The 21,908-nt window shown below is 39.2% G+C and overlaps 2 protein-coding genes across 7 annotated transcripts in view; one reads left to right on the forward strand and one right to left on the reverse strand.

Moving 5' to 3' along the window:
- Positions 1-21,908, forward strand: part of EFR3A (EFR3 homolog A) — a 190,093-nt gene that overhangs the window by 80,977 nt on the left and 87,208 nt on the right. For 4 of the 6 annotated variants that reach the window (XM_032609419.1, XM_032609420.1, XM_032609422.1 and 1 more), the window contains 5 exons: positions 217-308; positions 3,837-3,885; positions 7,588-7,691; positions 8,205-8,254; positions 12,718-15,510. In XM_032609419.1, coding sequence (XP_032465310.1) covers positions 217-308; positions 3,837-3,885; positions 7,588-7,691; positions 8,205-8,254; positions 12,718-12,823 — 401 coding nt within the window. In that variant the 3' untranslated portion in view covers positions 12,824-15,510. Of the gene's footprint in view, positions 1-216; positions 309-3,836; positions 3,886-7,587; positions 7,692-8,204; positions 8,255-12,717; positions 15,511-15,582; positions 15,674-21,908 lie in introns of those variants that run through there. The other 2 variants (XR_004346383.1, XR_004346384.1) reach the window with 1 other exon arrangement.
- Positions 18,443-21,908, reverse strand: part of OC90 (otoconin 90) — a 28,619-nt gene continuing 25,153 nt past the window's right edge. Inside the window, exon 13 of the mRNA XM_032609580.1 lies at positions 18,443-20,163. Within this exon, the coding sequence (XP_032465471.1) occupies positions 19,871-20,163 (293 nt within the window). The 3' untranslated portion in view covers positions 18,443-19,870. The remainder of the gene's footprint in view (positions 20,164-21,908) is intronic.

Below are 21,908 nucleotides of genomic sequence, written 5' to 3' on the forward strand. Positions count from 1 at the left end.
AGCTGTATTAAACTGAGTTCACCCATCAATTTTATTTTTTTAATCTGCTTCATGAAATATAAAAGTCTGAGAGCACACTGTTTTATATATTTAGTAAGAGCAAAAAAGGCAAACTGTCTTAATTTTCTGAAATTTTAAAATCTGAAATAGGTGTAGTTTATAAATGACATGTCATTCTAACTAGCAAATAATGGGGGAAATTTTTTAAAATTTTAGATGAAGATCGACTTTCTAGGAGGAAAAGTATTGTGGACACCGTATCCATTCAGGTGGATATCTTACCCAACAGCAATCCTTCAGATGATATGGTAAGTTGCTGAAAGTTTATGATGAAGTACTGTCTTGAGATAGACATCAATTTAAAAGAACTTTTTGCCCCTCCACACTTTTAAACAGGATCAAATACAACTCTCATTTATCCCTAAATCAACAAAATTGTTAGTAGAAGTTAATCTGATTTAGCCTTGAACTTATTTATAATTTATTTTACTGAACTCATTTCATGTACCTATAAATATACATAAACTTAATATTGTGTGTTATATCACTAGATTTCACATTGTAGTAAAAGGAACCATAAGACAGAACTAAGTATGTTTTTTTAATAAGTAAGAAATGCTACACAAGTCCTGTTATTAAATAAATAGGCCCTCTAATCCTATTTATTTTTAAAGATTTATGCAACATAAGTTGTGAGAATAAATGGAATTATATACACTGTCATGTGAAGCCAAATGCTCACTACTTTTAGAAAGTTTCAAAATTTCACCTATGAGAGAAATTTTTTAATCTTTTTGGATAGTAAGTATAATGAATTTAACATAGGTTAAGCTGTATCAGTGACCTGTGTACTCTTTAAGGAGTTATTTGAAACATCATAGATTTAATGTTCTCCTCCTGTTTCAATAGAGCGCAAGAGTGTACCCAACTGAGTTATAGGAAGAAAAAGCAGCCAGTGTTCTCTAGGACTTATCCACACAAATCAGCAGAGCGTTTTTTGATAGTCAAGTAAAAATTCCAGTGTGCCAGCATGTCACGTCAGCTTCCTCCTTGTGGTTTATCCATTGTTTGCCTTCCTAGGTATTTCATTATTTCTCATTGGTACAATGTAAATAACTAAAAGAATATCCATGTAAGAAAAGAGGAAGGAAGTTGTCTGAATTCATGCTTTCTCAGCCTCCTTTCTACCTCCTGCTTCCAATCCCTGTCAGTTAATTTGTCTTCAGGAATTAAAATTATTTGGTGGCCAGGGTACAGCCAATTAATTTATATCTTTCATGCTTTTAACTCCCTGTTATATAAAATTTATCAGTTTTATCAACGAATTATCTGCAGAGCATCAGAGTACTTGGAATAGGCAGTTAGTGTTCATTTTGGAACTTGGGGCTTTAAGGTTGGTTTAGAGTTTCTTACCAGTTTAAGACTCAGGAAAAATCATCTTCCCTAAATTTCACCTCTTCAAAGCCATTTTAATTTTTACACTCCTTACTAGCAAGAAGGATATCTTGCTAGCTGTATCTTTCAGTGATTATGAATTTGCTGCTATTACCTTTTGAGGGAAGAAATTCATCCAGAGCCTTAGTTTATACTTGTCAAGAGTGCAGTCTATTTTATTGACTGGTATTTTTCCCATTTGCCTTTTGTTAACCTTTTTTATTTCTTTTAAAAATACATATATAGCACTTTAAAAGATTGCAAAGAATCAGTCTATTTTGATAAAATGAACTGAAGAAACATTTGCATGAAGACAATATAGGAGGAAGACTCTTGAGCATGAATTCTACATGAAAAGTTCATTAATACATTTGTTAACTTATTAAAGATCCTTTTGTTTTATCTTTGCTATAACTATAAATCCTAAGTCAAATATGCCTCACCCTGAGTATTTGAAAAGTTAAATACAGTTTAGTATATAAGATTTACTTGAGCACATTGGAGTTTCAAACTCATTTACCGTTATGGTATCTGATTTTGTGTATTAGGAATGGTCGTTGAAACACCAGAAGACAGAATAACAGTACCTTCTAGGCTAAAACTAACTAATTTCATTGTGTGGACAGGAGAAAGTGTCATCAGTTAGGTATTCACCAGTTAGTGGTGTAACAAAATATCAAACTAAGAATAAGTATATTTGCTAACAATGAATCAAATTTAAAAATTGCTCATTTGAAAAATTGCTTGTAATTTCATCAAAATTACTTGAAATTGTATATACATAATCCCACTTCGTCCTCAAGTATATTTGATACCTGCTTTTAGAGCTTGTCATGTTGTTTAGATGGAGATCATAGGAAAACTTTTGTTTTCCCTGGATATAACTCAGCTTATTACTATGGTCTATTAAAATACCTGGTCCATTTCTGAGGTATGTGAGTTCTAACATTTGCAATTCAAATTTTAGCCCACCATGAATCATTTAGTGAACTTCTCCTAAAAATTGCACTATGTATGTATAAAGATACCTAAATTAAATTCAGGTATTCAAGAAGATAAATGGCTAAAACATTTATTTATTTCAGTGGCGTCTCTGCCTCCTGAAATTAAATCATCAGCTTGACTAATAGAATAAAGCACCATAGGCATGATTCTTTGATGCTGGGCAAATGCATCCTCATTATCCAAATTAAGGAAAACAACAAACAGAGAAGAGTTATTAGATAAAGTACTCTAGCTTTTCACTTATCCAGGATTGAACAGGTAATAAGTAAAAATTCTCCGTAATAAGAATTCTGGCCTTCTAGCTTCTCCTGTGTTCTTTCTCCTATACTATAGTTGTTTCTCAAAAGTCTAAAGCTCTTAACCAGTTGTAAGAACAACTTTGAAGTACTAGATTGCTTCTAGGTACAAATAATTGACCAGCCAGAGCCTAATCTTATATATCTGCTCCAAATATCTAGAACAAAGCAACTGAAGATTCCCAAGTTTAATCTGACTTCAACTAGAAATATGAGCCCTCAGTAGAAAAACTGAGGTAGTGGAACTCTTGCTGCTTTGATTTCCAGCTAAATCCTTTGTACAGAGAGCTAAGATGCAAAGCATGAAGTCTTTTGCTTTCACTAGTCTTGCTGCCTTAGGCTTAGCAAAAAGAAGCTCATGAGCTAAAATTAGGGATGACCAGAGTCCAAGGCAAGTACTCATATATCATTTCTTAACTTTTATTCAGAGATACTATAGTAACTGGATATATTATTCCTTCTGAAAATGTGCTAGTGCCACAAAAAGTATTACTGACTTCTTATGTAAGCACTTGATTTCACACCTTTTACATGTCTCAAAGCAAGCGAGATTTGAAAACTTCAAGTTAAAGGGAGTTTCTGGAGAATGAGACTTGGTGGTTGACCTTAAGAGATCCAGAATATAATTACTTTTAAGTGTTGGTTAACAGTACTCATTGAACATTTCCCAAAGTAGTGACTTTTTGCTTTAAGACTTTTGCACTTAAAGTTTTAGATTATTTCATCTTTGATTTTTAACCTGTATGTGGTACCAAAATTATAAAGAGTATAGAATATTTAGTTTTCATTTATTACATAGCTGAAGCTGCATTTATATATAATCTCTGCCTTGAATATTGGTTGGGTTGCTGTAAAGGTTGCTAATTCTGCCAGCCTAACATCAATCTGTAGACTTCTTTGGGGAACCACTGTGGTAGCCATTGTTAAATCCAGTGAAAACATGGAGATTACTTGATACTGTTGAGTGTGACCACAAATCCAGCCAACACAAAGAAAAGAAAGTATTTGTCAAAGTTCTTAGATTACTTGTAACTAGGTGCAGGTATCATTTATATTGACCGTTCCTAACTCTTTATTTTACTTAAAATCACTTTCCTCTAGGTTAGTAACACTGAAGAAATCACCTTTGAGGCGTTAAAGAAAGCAATTGGTGAGATTTTGCTTGTTAACTCTCCTAGTATTTTCTAGCTTATCTAGATCTTAGTACTTGTTTAAATGCCAGAATTAACAGAGGCAACATGGCAAGTGTATATACTGTCGATTTCTATATAAATATATAATCAATTTATTAGCTTATGTTCTTTAGGCTTTTGTAATTATCCTGTCTTGTCATAGATAATTATTTTCCTCTCTGTAGACTGACTTCTCTAGAATTATGAAAGCATATCACCATGTATTTGAATGCTGCCCTTATTTGGTGGCCAACATTGAGGCTGAGTGAATTTATGAGAAATAGTGAATGTATTTCCTTTTATAGGAGATGGGCAGGTGAATAATTCTGAGAGAATTACATAGAATGATTTTTAGTAGGCATATAGCAGTGTGATTCGAAGCGTGTTTCTAATGGGGTAAGAGAAAGGAGCTGGCTGAAATTGTCAGCAGGTACAGTAGAGTCACATTAATCCTTGCTATTTTATCAGTGAGGACACTGAGGCAGAGAAATGAGCAACTCTCGTGAGATCACAGAGCTAGTAAATACTGGAGACAAATTTCATACCCAGGTCTGACTGACTCTAGTCTTTTCACTTATGTTTGCATAAAATAGTACTCTGATTTTTTTTTCTCCTGTAGCCTTTATGGAAATAAATTTTACCTTATATAATTTGCCTCTTTTAAACATTTTTAAATGATTCCTTCAATTAAGTATTAATATAAATTCCTGCGAAGCTCATGATGCCTCGATCTCAATTCATTTCTAATTGGTAAAGCAATGCAGGGTGGAAACTGACTGTCACGATACAGAGTGGAAATTGGCTCTCAATTTGTAAGAAATATTAGAATAAGAAAATCATTAACAAGGGAAGTGAAGCGCTCTAGTACCCATCATACATGAAATAAAATCTGACCTTTTTCAGCTTAATCCATTAGAGGATTTTTTTTTTCTTATTGTAATATCAAATTTGCCAAAATAAAATTAATTGAATTTAATAAGCAATTTTTGAGCACCCATTGTGTACAAGATACTGTGAGACATTTAAAAATTAATAAGACATGTTGAGGAACTTACAGTCTGACAGTGGTTCTCAAAAGTATGTCTTTGGACCCCTGGAGCTTTGGGGAAGGCTCTTCCAAGGGATCCTTCAAATCAAAAAGTACATTCAGCACAATACTAAGACATTGTTTGCCTTTTTACTGCATGGATTAACGTGAATGAAGGCAGTGGCGTCAAACTGTACTAGTGGTCATTGAATTCTTCAGCACCACACATCCCCAGTTATTTATTTATTTATTTATTTATTTGCGGTACGCGAGCCTCTCATTGTTGTGGCGCCTCCCATTGCGGAGCACAGGCTCCGGACGCGCAGGCTCAGCGGCCACGGCTCACTGGGCCCAGCCGCTCCGCAGCATGTGTGATCTTCCCGGACCGGGACATGAACCCGCATCCCCCGCATCGGCAGGCGGTCTCTCAACCACTGCGCCACCAGAGAAGCCCACCCGTTATTTTTAAAAGGCAAGATTTCTCTTAAGAATGCCTTTGAAGAATCAGTATAAATGATTAATTTTATTAATCTCATCCCATGAATACATGCCTTTGGGGAGCACATATAAAGCACTTCTTTGATTGCTTTTACTTGCAAGCAGAACTAGTTGGTTTTTTTAAGGAATGTCACTTTTACTTTAAAAAAAAAAGACAGAAAACCTGTGGTATTTGAAGGGAAGCTGTCACTTCAAGAGAAAAAAACCACCCTGACAGTATTTGCTCCCAGTGATAAAATTAGCACTTTTTAACAAAATTAGAGTTTTGAAGCTTATGTCTGCCAGTGCAAGTTTGACAGTTCCCCAATATTTATTTAAAGACTTTTCTAATGAGATCAGTGATAATAACTAACAAATGTGAATTTAAAGAGTATTTTACAGTGAAATATGTCTACATTTAGAGGGTCTGCATAAATCAGTGGAGCAATATTCCAAATGACCTTGCATGATGTTACAAAACCATACATGAGTAAAGCTCTATTCAAACTGTAGAACAGACCAATAGATGTTAATATAACCAATTACAAAAAGTTCATTAATAAGGTTTCAAATTCCATATTGCAACTAACTTTTAAGAAACTACAGTTTGTCATGTTTTGTTGTAGTGTCCAAGAAGAAATAGCTACAATTCTGTGAAAAGGCTATTTATTGAATTACTCTTTCCCAGTCGATACCTGTGTGAGTTTAGTTTTTCTTTATATACTTCAACCAGAATAACATATTGCAGTGGATTGAAGGCATCTGCATGTAGAATCCAACTGCTTCTATTAAGTCAGACATTAAAGAGATTTGCAAAAATAGAAAACAATGCCATTCTCTTCACTAAATCTTTTCATTTTAGAAAATGTCGTTATTTTTTCATGAAACATTTATGTTAACATATAGTGGTTTCATTTCTTTAATGCATTTAATGACTATTTTTTAAGTCTCTCATTTTTATATTGTAATATGGAAAATATCAAATGTAATACATAAAGAAAGCAATTTGGCTTTCTTGATAATTTTTCAGAGTATAAAGGAGTCTTGAAACAAAAAGTTTGAGAACTACTGGACTTAATGCATGGAAAAGAAACTTGCTGCCTGCAGGCCAAATTTAGGTAGAAGAAGTATTTTCAGAAATTGGATTTGAATAAAGACCAGGGATATATGCTCAGCTTGCCCAAGTCCTGTTTTTCTTACTGCTTTTAAAACATTTATGTTTCCTGCCTAGCCTCTGGCACATTTGAGCTTGTGACCCTAATCTAGTGAACATGAGAGATGTGATCATAATTCTGTATTATAGTCATTCAGAAAAAGTACATAAATTCGACAACTTTCTTAACCTGCCACAATTTCAGAGGGGGGAAAATAAACCTATTTCGTTTGTACCTGATATATCCATTTTTTAAAAGTAGCTAATTGTTACAGTTTGTCTACCTGAAGGGAAGCTTTGTTTTTGAAGAACCTTGAACAGATTGTGTTTCATCTTATGAAATTCTTGACCAGGAAAAATAAAAAAGCTGAAGAGTTACTGAGTTGTTACTGTAGACCATCAATAAATAAGCCATTAATTAGCCTTCTTTTCAGATTCTTAAGCAAATAGACATAGTTATTATATGTATCAGAATGACAGACATTTATTATTTTATTATCTCACAAACTTTGGCCAGACCACACGTCATCTTAAGATTTAAAAAAATCCCTTTTCAAATTGTGGAAGATAAATGGAAGAGGCTAAAACAATATGGTTCCGCACGCCCCTATCTATATTTCAGTCACACCATTCACTATCAAGTTTAGCAGACTTTTAATTTAGTACCTCATATGTGCAAGGGCATGATTATTAATAAAAGAATCATCCTTCAGGAAGGGCCTTGAAGTTGTTGAACTTGTAGGAAGTTGTCATGCTTCTGCTTTTATTTGGTAAGAGAGACAAAGGTAGTCTTATGAGAAAGGGTTTTGTGCTGTGTAGTTTTTAAATTTTTTTATATCTGGGCTTTCTAGCCTTAACTAAGACACTTCAGGGATGTCACACCTTTTGCTTTTTTCCCTATACAAGTAGTCCTATAAATCACCCTTATTTTTTATTTATAGATCATTTGCTCTTATGGTCATTGGCAAGGTTCTATGAAATTTTCGTATTCCTTTTAATGGGTCTTTTTAAACATTTATATAGATACCAGTGGAATGGAAGAACAGGAAAAGGAAAAGAGGCGTCTAGTGATAGAGAGATTCCAGAAAGCACCTTTTGAAGAAATAGCAGCACAGTGTGAGTCCAAAGTAAGTGAACACATGGTGGAGGGGGCGGGGGTGGGGTTTGACTTCGTGGACGCTGTCCTGGTAATTGGTAGGTAGATTCCAAGCTTCAGGCAGATCAACAGAATCCACAAGGCAGTGGATTTGATAGGGACTGAAAGCTGAAGACATAGCTGTGAAGCCTAAATAATTTTTTTGTGTAATGTCAGCTGATGGGAATGGCAGATCCCAAATTAAATGTTAACGATTGTTACTGCTTTGAAACTGTTTTTGCAGTGGTTTTCTATGATTTTGCTATAGGTATTTTGTGTGTCTATCGATTTTGTTTTTACCAGTGAGACTAGGAGAGGAATAAAAGAAACTTTACATTAAATGCCAGTGTATGAGACAGATAAAACCAAAACATTAAAGCATTCTGTACCATCAGTTTAATAGTTAGAGTTATGCTTTGTCCTTTAAATCACACTTGTATTATTACATATGGGTATTCGGAATATAATAGATCCGTTCTTAACATTTTTTTTTTCTCCTTTGTAGGCAAATTTCCTTCATGACAGACTTGCTCAAATATTGGAACTCACCATACGGTAAGAGTTTTGGTACTACAAGAGCAATAAAGCAGCAAAATAGAAACCATTAGATCCTTATAAATTTGTGGCTTTTTAAGTAATTGTGCTTTTCATTTAGGGTAAACACAAGATCATACAGGTCTCTGTCTCAGTGGTTTTTCTGTTTACTGGATTGTCTGATACCATTTCTTGTCCAGGGGGCTTCTAGCTTTCCTTTTTAGATCATTTATTCCTTTAAAATGGTCCTATAAGGACATTTGAGTAATTGGAAGACTCTTATTCTAATGATATGTTTAAAAAGGTAATTTCTCAGATTTAACCATTGTGACCTATAAAAACTACAGTTTTATATGGTTCAACCTCATAGTTCTTTCCAGGGCAATAATGATTCTACCTATGCAGATGGCTCACTTGAATTATTAAATTTTACTTGAGTTTTCCTAAGTCATGTCTATTTGTGTCCTGTTATTAGTTACAGTCGGCCCTCCATACCCGCAGGTTCTGCATTCGCAAATTCAACCAACTGTGGGTCAAAAATATTTGGGGAAAAAAAAATTCCCAGAAAGTTCCAAAAAGTAAAACTTGAATTTGCTGCATGCTGACAACTATTTACATAGCATTTACATTGTATTAGATATTATAAATAATCTAGATACGATGTAAAGTATAAGGGAGGATGTGTGTAGGTCATATGCCAGTAGTGCTCCATTTTATATCAGGGACTTGAGCATCCAAGGATTTTGGTCTGTGTGGAGGGTCCAGGAACCAATCCCCTGTGGATACCATTGAACGATTGTATCTTATGCTCCAGAAACATAAGGTATCTAATACCGGTTTTTCTGTGTCATTTGGTTGTTAAGTAATGAAGCACATGACAGAGGGAGAGAAAAACTCCAGGTTCCACCTAAGGAAAGAACCTCTGCATATTCTTATATTGACTTCAGTGTGGAGACTGGTCTGTGTATAATGTGGCACAGTAAAGGAGCCATAGACAGAAATTGTGCTTCTGAAATTTTTTTTCCATCGCCGTATCTTTTATATTTTCAACTTGATTAACTAAATCTGTTTTGCTTCAAACCCTGTATGTATCCTTATAAACAGAATAAACAGGTAGATGCTCGAGATCAGTTGCTTTTTTTTCCCCAGCCTTTTTTCTGCCTTCATACGCAAAGCATGTTTTCATCACTTTAACATCTTATTCTAGGCATTTACCACCAATACTGCCCCCCCCCGCCCCGACTAAGTTGAGAATCACTCATTTATAAAAGTTCAGAACAGAGAATCAGACTCTGATACGCAATATACCTATACCTTAGATTCAGAGAAAATTGCTGGGTGCGGGCATTTATGCACAACCTAAAAGTTGAGAGTTAAGTTTTATTCGGGGACCTTGCTGAGGACTATAGCCCGGGAGACAGCCTCTCAGGTAGCTCTGAGGAACTGCCCGGAAGAGGTAAGGGAGGAGCCAGGGTATATAGGAGTTTTTGGCTGGAGAAAACCTTGTAGTCAAACATCAAAAGATCACTGCTAATCACAAAGAGCAGACATCTGAGGTTGATGATTTTAGTGCTTTTCTATGCATGGGAAGGTGCAAGGACCTGGGTTCATTGAAATTATTCCTTAGATATGCATCTTAACTGTCAAGGGCCAGTATCCAAAGAACAGAATGCTCCCTGTTTTTCTCCATCCTGAATTCCCCTCAGGGCGCACCATTGTAGGTGACTGCAGTGGCTGATGGCTTGATCTTGCAGAACTGGAATGGCAGGCAACGCTCCCTGTCCACAGCTTCTTTGATGCCTGTTAATTGTAGCAGTAAATATCTGCTGCTTTATATCTGTTGTTTTTACTAATCCTCCCCACAGTCCTGAAAAGTTAGGTAGATCCTTTCCCCCCCACCCCAGGTAAAGACACTGAGGCTTAGAGAAATAAAGTAACTAGCTGAAGTTTATCCAGCTAGTGAGTAGAAATAATCAAAATTCAAATCCATAACTCATGTTCTTAAAAGAAATGTTGCTAGAGGCCACCATGTTACATTTAATCACACTATCATAACTATATGGATTTAATATTTTAGAATAAGTTTTATGACTAATTCGGTTTCATTGGTACTGCAACTACTACTAATAATTTGTATTTATTAAGCCTTACTGCTAATAGTTATTTACTGAACACTTATGGTGTTCTAGGCACTGTGCTAGGTACATTCTTTCATTTAGTGTTTACAACAGATTTTAAAAATATGTAGTGATTATTTTTGCTTTACAAATGTAGAAACAGATGCACGTAGAAGTTTGGTAATTTATCCAAGGTCACCTAGTTAGGAAGTAGTAGTTTTGGGTACCTCACATGATACAGAGAAATGAAATAGACTTCTTAGTGTACCTTCAGGGTTTTCAGTTTCTATTTGATATATTTCCTCTTGTTAATTTGCCTCATTCTAACTAGGAGATAGAGAAAAGAGTTTGTATGCTTGAGAAAAGAAACAAAATAAGCAATATTATGTCTCAGTTTCCATTGTTCCTTCATTCACTTTGACCTTAGTACAATAAGAAAAAAATTACAAGAAATGCAAAGGAGCAGGAAAATACAGAAAAAGAATAAGCAGCCCCACAGATGATTGATCCAATTATTGGAATTAGTAGACCGTGACCTAAAAAGAACACACACACATATCAAAGAATTTAAAGGAAAAAATATGTATATTTTAGGAGAGAAATGGAAAGTCTAAAAAAGAACCAAATTGTAGTTCAAGAACTGAATGTTATAATATCTGAAAGAAAAAAATGTCATTGGATGGGCTTAATGGTATATTGGACATTATAGAAGAATTCGCATATATTGCTCATAGGAGTATAAATTGGTACACTTTGCAGAACTTCGGCAGTGTCTTATAAAGTTAAACATATACCTGCTCTTGATCCTGTAATCCCGTATCTCAGTATTTGCCCAGAGAAATGAAAACTTAGATTCACAAAAAGACATGTGCATGAATGTTTCAGCAGCTTTTTTCATAATTACCAGATGCCCATCAACAGGAGAATGGAGAGAGAGTAGACAAATAGTGGTACTCTTACAATAGTGAAATACTATTCAGCAGTAAAAAGGAACACATTTTGGGGGTAAATTTTTAAAAATGCATTGAGCAAAAGAAATCAAACATAAACGAGTATAGCTTGTATGGACCATTCCTATAGGCTGTATAGACCATGTGAAATTCAAGAACAAGTGACACTAGCCTTCAGTGACAGCGATCAGAACATAGTTACTGTTGGATGTGGGTGTATGTGTATGGGTATGTGGGAGTAGGGAGAAATTGGTTGAGGACACAAAGGACCTTTTTTGAATGATGAAAGTGTCAGTATCTTTATCTATGGTAGAGATAAGAATGAAGTAATGAATTGAGGGAAGAACATTGGTATCATGTGACAAAAGATCAGTTTCCGAAACTGATAAAAGAAAAATATCTGAGTAGAAATACAGGCAGTAGACTCAAGTAGACAATTCATTTTAAAAGAAACGCAGAATGGATACTAAATCTACAAAGGTATATAGCATTAGTAGTAACCCGAAATGTGAAAATAAAAGAAAGAAAGAATTCCCTTTTGCCTGCCAGAGCGCCGAGGATTAAAATAACAAGAAAGAATGATTATACCCAATATTTATAATGGTGTAAGGGAATGGCTACAATCAGATGTTGAAAGTATGAATTGCCAGTATTATGGCAATGTGTACCAGTCTCAAAAATGTAAATACACTTTGATGCAGAAATTCTGTGTGTAAGACTATAAACCAAGGAGACAGGATAAAATTATGTATAAGAATAGACCTAGGGGCTTCCCTGGTGGCACAGTGGTTGAGAGTCCGCCTGCCGATGCAGAGGACACGGGTTCGTGCCCCGGTCCGGGAAGATCCCACATGCTGCGGAACGGCTGGGCCCGTGAGCCATGGCCGGTGAGCCTGCGCGTCCGGAGCCTGTGCTCCGCAACGGGAGAGGCCACAACAGTGAGAGGCCCGCGTACCGCAAAAAAAAAAAAAAAAAAAAAAAAGAATAGACCGGGCAGCATTATTTATGATAATGAAAAATGAAAATGAACCTACATCTGCCCGTTGAAGTAAATCAATTATAATATATCTATATATTGAAGTACCATGCAGTGGTCATCAAAAGAAGTTAATATATGTATATATAAGATTTTTTACTAGTGAAACACAGCAAGCTTACATGAGTGGGTATAGCATAATCCCACTGTAAAAATTATACATACATATATTCAGAGGAGAATGTCTAGTGTAGACTTAAAAACAGCTTGGTACCACTGTGATCTATGTGCCATGCCACCTTGTAGCTGGCCCGCAGTTCCGTCACACTGATCCCTGCGATGAAGGAGCCTCACTCTGCTGCTGGCAGGTAGTAGTGAGAGTGCTCCGTGAAGTGAACAGCTTTGCAATGCACCTGTTGACGATGCCTCGCTCTTTTACAGCCCTCCTCCCAGCCCATCAGGAACACTGACCATTACTTCTGGGCACGCCCAATACCAGTCTGTCCCGGTCTACGAGATGAAGTTTCCAGATCTGTGTGTGTACTGAGTGGCTCACGAAGACCTCAGCATAAAGCCTAAAAATTAGGGCCAAACTGAGTTTTCAGGGTTTACTTAATGTGTGTTAACATACTTCGTGAAAATTATGATGGAATTTATCTTTAACCGAATGCTTGGCATATCAGATTAGATATTTTGCAGCTATATTATATGATTTAGAGTACTTTTGAAGATAGGTTTATGCCATGTTAATTTTTTTTGAGGTTCCTGATGGCTTTTAAAATTGAACGTATATTGGTCTCACATTAATTGTTAAATAGTATATTTAAAAATTTTCACAAACATGTAATTTAAAAAAAAATTAAGCCTTCAGAGGGTTGAAGATGTATCAAGTGTCTACTGTATTTCTTAGACATCTACGCAACTGCTTAAAATTAGAATTGCTGTTGTTTTTCTTTATCTGAAAAAGCAAAAACATACAAATATATTCCTAATCCTGGAGCAGCAGAACTGTTCTGTGGCTCTTGGTCCCCACGTTCTAGATGTCGTCGTGTGCATCCCTCTGTTCGTTCGCTGTAACGGTATGTGACAGTCATTCCTCAACTTGTTTGTGGAGATGACATTTACTGAGTAATATTCCTAGAATATGACCCTAAAATCTCCGACTTTAAAGTGTCTAGTTCTTGTAATACTGTGTTTTCTGCCAAAAGTTTGACCGTTCTACTTGAGAGTCTCAGAGCTCGCTCTTGGAGTACTGAACTGTGCAATATTTTTTACATCATTAGATGTATTAGTTTACAGACTGTGCTTTGAAATTACAGTAGTATTTTGCTGTGGCTCCATTAATTAAATGAGCTATATATTTAGTATAGGAAAAAAAGACATTTAAAACAGCTACTAGTTCACCTGTGAAGAGTGTGTACATTTTGATTTCTGTTGAGAGCATATTAATTTACATTTTAATATTGTGCAGTTTTTAAATCCTTATAGTCAAAAAAGGCCCCGAATGGACTTTCAGTTTGTAAGATTTGAACTGCAACTTGTATGCATCTCTGTTTAGGATTTGTGATATTACATTTGAAAAGAGTGCCTATGGGTTTAGCAATCAAGTGTGCTATAGATCGTCAATTTAAGCTTGTATTGATGTAAGCTACCAAGATTACATGTGCTGACAAACTTACAGTGTTCTTAAAATTGTGTACATTTTAGTGAATTCCATCACATGGCAAAAACGAACAATTTTCTTTGCAACTCATAAAATTCTTTTAGGACATTTTAATAAAATAATCTGTTTATAATTCTACTACCTTTTCAGATTTGATTCCCTTTTACATAAAACAATATACATATCAAAAATTGTAACCCCAAAAATAATTGCATTTTTAGCTTTAGATTTTGTTTGAAAAATTGCAGTGAAGAAAGGCATGTTATTACTTGGTGTTTACAGTTATTTGGGCACCTTTAGTAGAAACAAAAAAGTGAGGAAGTAATAATAGAACAAGCATACTCAAAATTTTTTTGAATATTTAAACCAAAGTACAGCGTCTTGAAACATCTTGCAGAAGATCCTAGTCTTTTTAAACCTGTCAAATGACACTCAAACATCCTGGGTGGTTTACTCACTGTTGATAAACAAGACGTTGTTTTCCAAGTGATAGTGCGGTCACCACTTGGGGGGTTAAATGGCCCCCATTGCAGCTGTCACTGTAACTTTACCTCTTGACGAGGTAAAATGTTTCACCATTTAATAGGCCAAGTTTTACGTTTTTTTAATTTCCCTTTTTTTCTGTATTTTTAAAGAAAGATTGTGTAAAAATCTAAGCAGGGGGACATGCAAAAACAATCATCATCCACTTGGATGTCATTTTATAGATTAACACTGTGTGCTTTTGTATGAAAAAATATATATAATTTAATAGTATAAGAAAAGAAGATATATATTCATTTGCACTCATGCAAAACAAACTTTGCTCTACAAAATTTCATGTTTCTCTGTGATTTAAAAATGCATGTATAGCATGTAAAGGAAAACCATTTCAGTTAATGTTTATCACACCTCTTGGTCTGTTTTGTAAACTGTAGATTTGGGTTTTGTGGGATTTTTTTCCTGTTGTAGTTGTTTTTAAATCACAGTAGACTTCTGTATATCCTAGATTACTGAACTGGTCTCGTTAACAACGATTCCCAAGAAATGAGGGGTCTTTTCTTAGGCTTTCTGTCCCTTCCAGGAGATTGCAGGAGATCCTGCACGTCATAGGTATGCCTACTGTATTACAGCCAGTTTGGATACTGAAAGTTTAGGATGTGTTGAAGTTCACTGTATTGCTGTATTTTTGTAGATATTTAAAACTCTTAATAAAAACTGTTAATCATTCTCTTTTTGCTATATACTGTTGCTTATATCATTCATTTTTTCCCCTTGACATTGAATAGTTAACATTGAAGTGTTCCTCCTATACTTGTGTTGTCTTTGCTTATACAGTCATTGGAGTTAACCTAAACACACACACACTTCCTTAATACTTCTGAACTCATTATCTTTTAGAATCATAATACTGTACTTAACCAGCAGTTAACTTCCCCTTCCTCTCAATATCTCTTTTCTTCCTTTCTGAAAATGGTACTGATTTGTTTTATTCATGCCAATATATGTACTAAATGTAATGAATTGAGTTTTTTGAAATGTAACAATTCACTGTGCAATTCATATGTAAGCAATAAAACAAAATCAGATTACTTCTGTATACGTACATTTTTGTAATAGCCATTGCATTTATTAAATTAAACGTATTCACTATTTTGCTTTAGTTAAAAATGAAGAACTTCAGTGAAAATCAAGCTGCCAAACGGATTCATCCTCACATACATTGGAAGAATCAGAACCATAACTGCAGTCGTGGTAAGATACAGCTAACATTAAGCTCTTAGCGTGTGCCTGTGAAAGCACGGTTTCCACCTCTGCATTAGTCTTACTGTTTGTATTTTCAACCCTACCCCTTTGCTGTGTAAGTTACATGAAGCCTCTCTCTAAAACGATAGCTCCTCTCTAGTACCCTCTGCCACCTGGTCTGCTCTCCTGCCGCTGGCAGGAAAGCCCACCATAGCCAGATGGGCTTCAGGGACTTCCTTTCGCAGTTTGGCAAAGCAACGAGGAGCACGGGCTCTGGCTTCAGACCCCACCCTGCCACTCCTGGCCGAGTAGCCTTAGGCAGTGCCGGAACTTTGAGCTTTGAAGTATGTAAAATGAGGCGAGTATGTTCTGCCCTCAGAGGTCATCTGTTGAGGGGTAAATGAATCACTTAGAAGAGGTTCCTCGTGTCATGCCTGCATGGCACAGACTAGACACTGAGTCGGTGTTTGTCATTAATAATCCTTGAGTTCGCCATGCATGGCGTCTTAAGCAAGCTGGGCAGCTGTCTCAGTTCTGCAGTCTTAGGCCAGTCACTCCAGTTTTCTGAACCTGTTTTCTGGAGGTGTAAAATGAGCAGCCTGTGTGATACACTCTCTCATGCGTTTTCTTTTCAGCTGTAATTGGTTGCGTCCCGTTCTCTCACCTGATACATAAGTTCACATGAATGAAAAAGCAGAGCCAGTGTGTAGCATCAAGCCCTGCCTCTTAGTTTTGCTATATTACATTCGCCTTGTACTTACACTTTGGGTCACAGGCAGACTTGGGAAGCCAGTAACTTAGCCTAGGTTCTCCCAAAGCAGAGCCGAAGTCAAAGGCTTACATGTAGGAATTGCTCTGGGAAGTGATTCCAGGGAACCCCAGCGAGGGACCGGACCAGTGAAGTGCAATGAGCAAAAGCTCATTAAGAGGGTTTATTTATGAATTACCAGCACCATAGGTGACTGGAGATCCATCCTGCTGGGCAGCCTGAGGAGTCTCATGAAATAATCTCAGAACTGTCCGCCCAGCTGATGAAAGCTGGGGAAGCATGTATGCTCCGCTTCTGTTCTTCATGGTCAAGGGTGGCCCTGTTGACATTAACTCCCCCGCGTTTTTGGATTGTGTGTGCTTGAGTGCCATTCCCAAGGCGTGCCATGCCTTTTTCTCAGAGAAGTCCTGTGTCCCATGCACGGAGCGTAGAAGTGCAGAAGGCAGGCATTGTCAGATTCCACCCCCGTGCACAAGGCAGGTGGAAGCCTGTGTGGAACTGGTTATCACGGCAGGATCTGGAGTAAGGTAGGGTTGGATGATGTGAAGTTCAGGCAAAAGATACCCAATATAGCACCACCTAGTGTAGTATTTAAGGACAAGATTAAATCTAGGAGCATCAGATTTATAATTTCATGTTTCCACCATCTTAGTTTAATGAGTCAAGGGAGAGATTTTTTAAAGATGGGAGACTTTAGGGCATGTTTGCATGCTGATTAGAATGATACAGAAGAAGAGAGGGATGAATTGATATAGAATAAAAAGGAAATGTTTGCAGGAATCAAGCCCTGGAAAAGGCAATAGCGGGGTACTGTAGCCAGAGCATAGGTGGAGGGGTTGACCTTTGACATGGATAAGGAACACTTTTTTCATTGAAACAAGAAGGAAGACAAAGACCGCCGGTAATTTTGTAGCTTTGGTGGCAAGAAGATCAGGACATTCCCACGGGAAAACTTCAGTTTTCTCAATGGAGTATTAGGTGAGGTCATTGTAACCATGTGCCTTGCATTTCTGCATGTCTTGTGAACAGAGACACTATCTTTATTCTGGAGTATCTTTTTTAAGGATATAGTACATCCTACAGACTTGGAACACAGAGACGGCATCTCCCTTTGGAGCCAAGGACAGACATGCTTCTTGTCCTGTATAATACAGATGATCTCTTTTCTGGGGTAAAAGGCAGGCTTGTGGCCAATAAATATTTTAGGTTCCCTGTGTAATGAAACCCACCCTGTGTGTAGGTGTTACCTGACCCTCTTTGCATTGGCCCAGGGCTTGAGGAACCAGCATAAATTATCATACTCAGGCTACTGCCATTACGGTAAGTAATAAAGTCCTTTGTCTCTGACCCAAGCATCTCGTATCTTCTGCCAGCATCCATGAAATGCAGACCAACTTGTTAAGTTACAAATAAGGTAAAATCTCAGACCCTTCCGCTCTGGACAGTTCTCAGCTGAGAGCAAGGGGAGGTGTGGAAGGTTTGAGGAGAGGAGGAAAGGGACCAAACAGTTGTCTTGGACAACAGAAAACTCAGCTTACTAAGAAAAGGTTGAGTGTCCATTTGAGGTTTTTGTGGTCATGAGCTTCAAGTGAAGTGGGTCAGCTCAGTTGCTTTTGTCCTTCGGCAACATTCAGCTGCCTCCGGTGAAGGTGTGGAGAAGGCAGGCAGTCACCATATGTGTGGGCAGCCTAGCATGGTGCCGGCCGTGGGAAGCGGACACTTAGCACACACCTGCTGGGTTAAAGGAAGGGAGTGCCATTGGTGGCCCACCTCGCCTTGACCGCTGTGGTGCCTGCGGGCTGATTGCCAGACACTCTCACCTGCATTTCTTGGCCTAAAGGCTTCCTCAGCCTCCAGAGCCTCCGGCCCCCAGGTGCAGCAGGCAGGAGACATCGCCCTCCATGGGAGTAAAGACTGATCTGATAGAAGGCGGTCTGTCTCCTCTCCCAGCGGGGTGTGTGTGTGTGTGTGTGTGTGTGTGTGTGTGTGTGTGTGTGTGTGTGTGCACGCGCGTGCACTATGCATATTCTACTTCCAGGGGCAACTGCCTTGGTAACGCAGCTTTCCCTGGCTACCGTTCCTCTGCCGTCTTATCCCTTTGCTCTCCCCTCAGCGTTTCCTGCACTTTCCAAATAAGCCACTTGCTCTCAAGTCCTTGTCTAAGGGTCCGCTTCTGGGAGGACCCAAATTTCAGCTGTTACTTAAAAGGTCACATGATTCAAAAGATTCCAACGTGAGGGACTTCTCTGGCAGTCCAGTGGTTAAGACTCCACGCTCCCACTGCGGGGGGTACGGGTTAGATCCCTGGTTGGGAAACTAAGATCCCACGTGCCACGCAAAAAAAAAAAAAAAAAAAAAAAAATTCCAATGTGTTGGATTCATCAAAAGGTGCTCATCAGGTGATTTCCCTGGAAGGTAGGGAAGGGTGTCAGCTGCTGGCTTGGCACCACGACCTTTTGATTTCTCAAGGTTTTCAATTCTTTAACGTCAGGATAGTGCCACACCATGAGAAGGTCACGAACACGAACTCTTCAGAGGCTCTGCTTTCCCGCCTGTCTGAGGAGCAGGCAGGGACCCTGTATTGTCTCACTGCAGGACACGTGATTTATGGGAATAGAGAACCAAGGATGTGATGTGAACTATAGTTCGTATCCTTATGAAATATTGAAGGGGATTCTGGAAGCACATTGCCTTTTTGCCTGATGCACAGTAAAATCTCAATAACTATCAGATGGGTGGGTGGATGGATGGATGGAGGGATATAATTTCCATTTTTTTGTAATTACAATTGTATTTGTCTGTGTCTGAGTGGGCATTGGCATCCCCCAAACTTCCAGCCACTGGGATAAACCCTATCATTTTTTTAAAATCAATTTAATATTGCCAGACCCAAGACAGGGTTATCAGTGATTCTTCATTGAGGTGGCTGAGGCCATTCTCTTAATAACATACCGGAAGAGCTGTCATCTCAGTCCTTGGCATATGTCTTTGGTGGGTTATTGGTGACCCATAGGTGATCTCATAAGATTGATTAAACATACTCCCTTCTGTATTTTTTGAATAGAAGATTGTGATTTCAGTGATTGCGGAGTGAAGATATCTTTTCCCCCTCCATTCCTCTGCCATCTCACCTTTGCCATCTATTCATGTACCAGCATCTTCAAAACCAAACCAGACAAAGAAATGTTGATGGGAATATTTATTGAGCCCCTACAGTGCACTCCAGGAAACATATAACCACCCCCTCGTTTGCCTTCTCCAAAGACACCTTTGGATGTGAGCTGACAAACATCACAATGCACATGTGCAAGGGTCTTCCTGCCTCTCCCCGCTTTGAGCCTCTGCTGAGGGCAGAGAGGATGGAGATGGGCCCAGAGAGGTTACAGTAGCAGGAGGGACAGAACGATAGGGTGTGATTGGTCATTTTCTCTGGGAATCTATCTGGGGCCACGCTGTGGCCTGGTCCCCAGGAGACCAAGGGACTTCCCCAGGAATCTTCTGGTTCTTCTCAGGCCCTCCCTGGGCAGCGGGGCCTCCACACTGTTCTCCTCAGAGCTGGAGCCAAGGGACGAAGCTGAAATCCTGCCGTCCTCGCAGGATGGCCGGTGGCCCTGGCACTCCTGTCTGCCAGGTGACTTGAGGCTTTGGTTGTAGAAGGCAGAGGCCAGGCATTCAGCCGCTGTCTGGTCACAGACACAAAGCAGCTTCTCACACAGGCTCTGGCCTACACCTTAGGGGGCAAGAACAGGGGAGCAGGCCTGAGACACCGCAGGGTGCTCGCCCCTTCCGCCCTGTACTCCCCGGCTCCGTCCTGAACCTCTTGGTCCTGCGTCCACTGAGTCCTCTACTGGGAATATTCTTAACTTTCTCCTCCTGGTTAGCGCATACTCTTCCGTCAGGAATCCACCCGGCATCCCCCCACCACGTCCAGAAAGCTTCCTCCAGCCCCTCTCCAGCCCCTCTGGCTAAAGGGAGTGTCTTTCCTGTGGGTTCCCATCGCATCCTACCCTATGGTTCTCACTGTCACAGCAGAAATACATGTATTTTTATTTGCTCCGTCTGGTGACCCCACTTCATTTCTTGAAGGTTTCAATGCATGTAGTGCGGGTTGGCACGCAGAACACGCGTGTGATTGAAAGGAAATAATGTATTTGAAGGTGCTCGGACGTAGGCAAGCATTCTGCAAACGTTATCCTTGTCTGTGGTTTTCAAAGACGTATTTGGTCCATTTAATGTTTTTTTGTCTGATCCTACCGCGAAGTATTCGTCAACCAGAACTTTTCTCATCACACTGACCCTCCACATCTCCTACCCTGGCCTTCACATCAGCCCCAGACATACTCGTTGCATCTCCACAGCGGGAGGCAGAAAGAGGAGACATGGAAGAGCAGAGCGGACCCAGACCTGAGCCTGTTCCCTAGAGCAGCTCTGCACTTGGGCCCCTGTGCCTTATGTGGGGTGGCCCGGAGCAGGCTCCGAGATGCCCTCATTTCTCACAACCCGACACCTGCAGCTGCTACAGGACACGGTGCTCAGGGCTCACAGAGGGTCGGAACCAGTTTACGGAAGCCCTGTAGGAGTTTGAACACCACACACAACCTTCCTGGATTCAGTGAGACCAGAGGGATGAAGGCGCCTTTAGCTGAGCAGGTGGGACCTCAAGGCGTGATTGCATCACAGACAACGATCATCTGGTCCTGTCGCTCATGGGTTCTAAACCCACCCCTGGCTTCTCACCCCCTAGAGGACAAAATGTAAATGTTTCAGCCTTGGGTTCGTGATCTGGTACCTGTCTCGCCAGCCTCACCTTGCATCACCATGGTCCCGCGACTCCCACTATCTCTTCCCGAAATATAGAACCACGTGTCGTTCCCAAACTGCCAGGAGTTCCCCAAAGGCCACAGTCTTTCTCTTCCTTTTTCTTGGAACACCCACACCCAGCACGGCCACCTGGGAACCTGTTAACCTCTTGGAAAACCTCCTTCACTGCCCTTCTAACTTCTCCCAAATTCTCCCATCCTGGCTGCCGTATTCCGCGGGCTCAAAAACCCCTTTCACCACGGTCCTGGGCACCTGTACCACCTCGTAGCAATACTAGTGATAATAGAAGAGTCCCTTGCTTGTCTCTCTTCCTTGCGGGCTGTGAGCAGTTTGAGGCAGGGATCATGTCTGTTCACTGTGTTCCTAGGTCCCGATGGAGTTTTTTTGGATAAGCAGATAATTGGGTGAATGAATGAATGAGTAAGTGACATATAAAGCACAGAGCTCCCTCCTGGGAGGTGAGAGGCACACACGATCCTCCAAGGCTGGGATTCCTGGAGGCTGAGGGAGGAGGTGGCACTGGAGCCTCAGCCTGGGCCTTCCCCAGATAAAAAGTGAGGGTGAGACAAACCCTCTCAGGGCTCTCGAGAAATGCTATAGGGACCATTTCCTTTTAAACTGCAAAGGGTAAGGGAAATACATCCACTGATGTAC

This window comes from Phocoena sinus, chromosome 17 (genome assembly GCF_008692025.1).
Source record: "Phocoena sinus isolate mPhoSin1 chromosome 17, mPhoSin1.pri, whole genome shotgun sequence".
Classification (NCBI taxonomy): Eukaryota; Metazoa; Chordata; class Mammalia; order Artiodactyla; family Phocoenidae; genus Phocoena; species Phocoena sinus.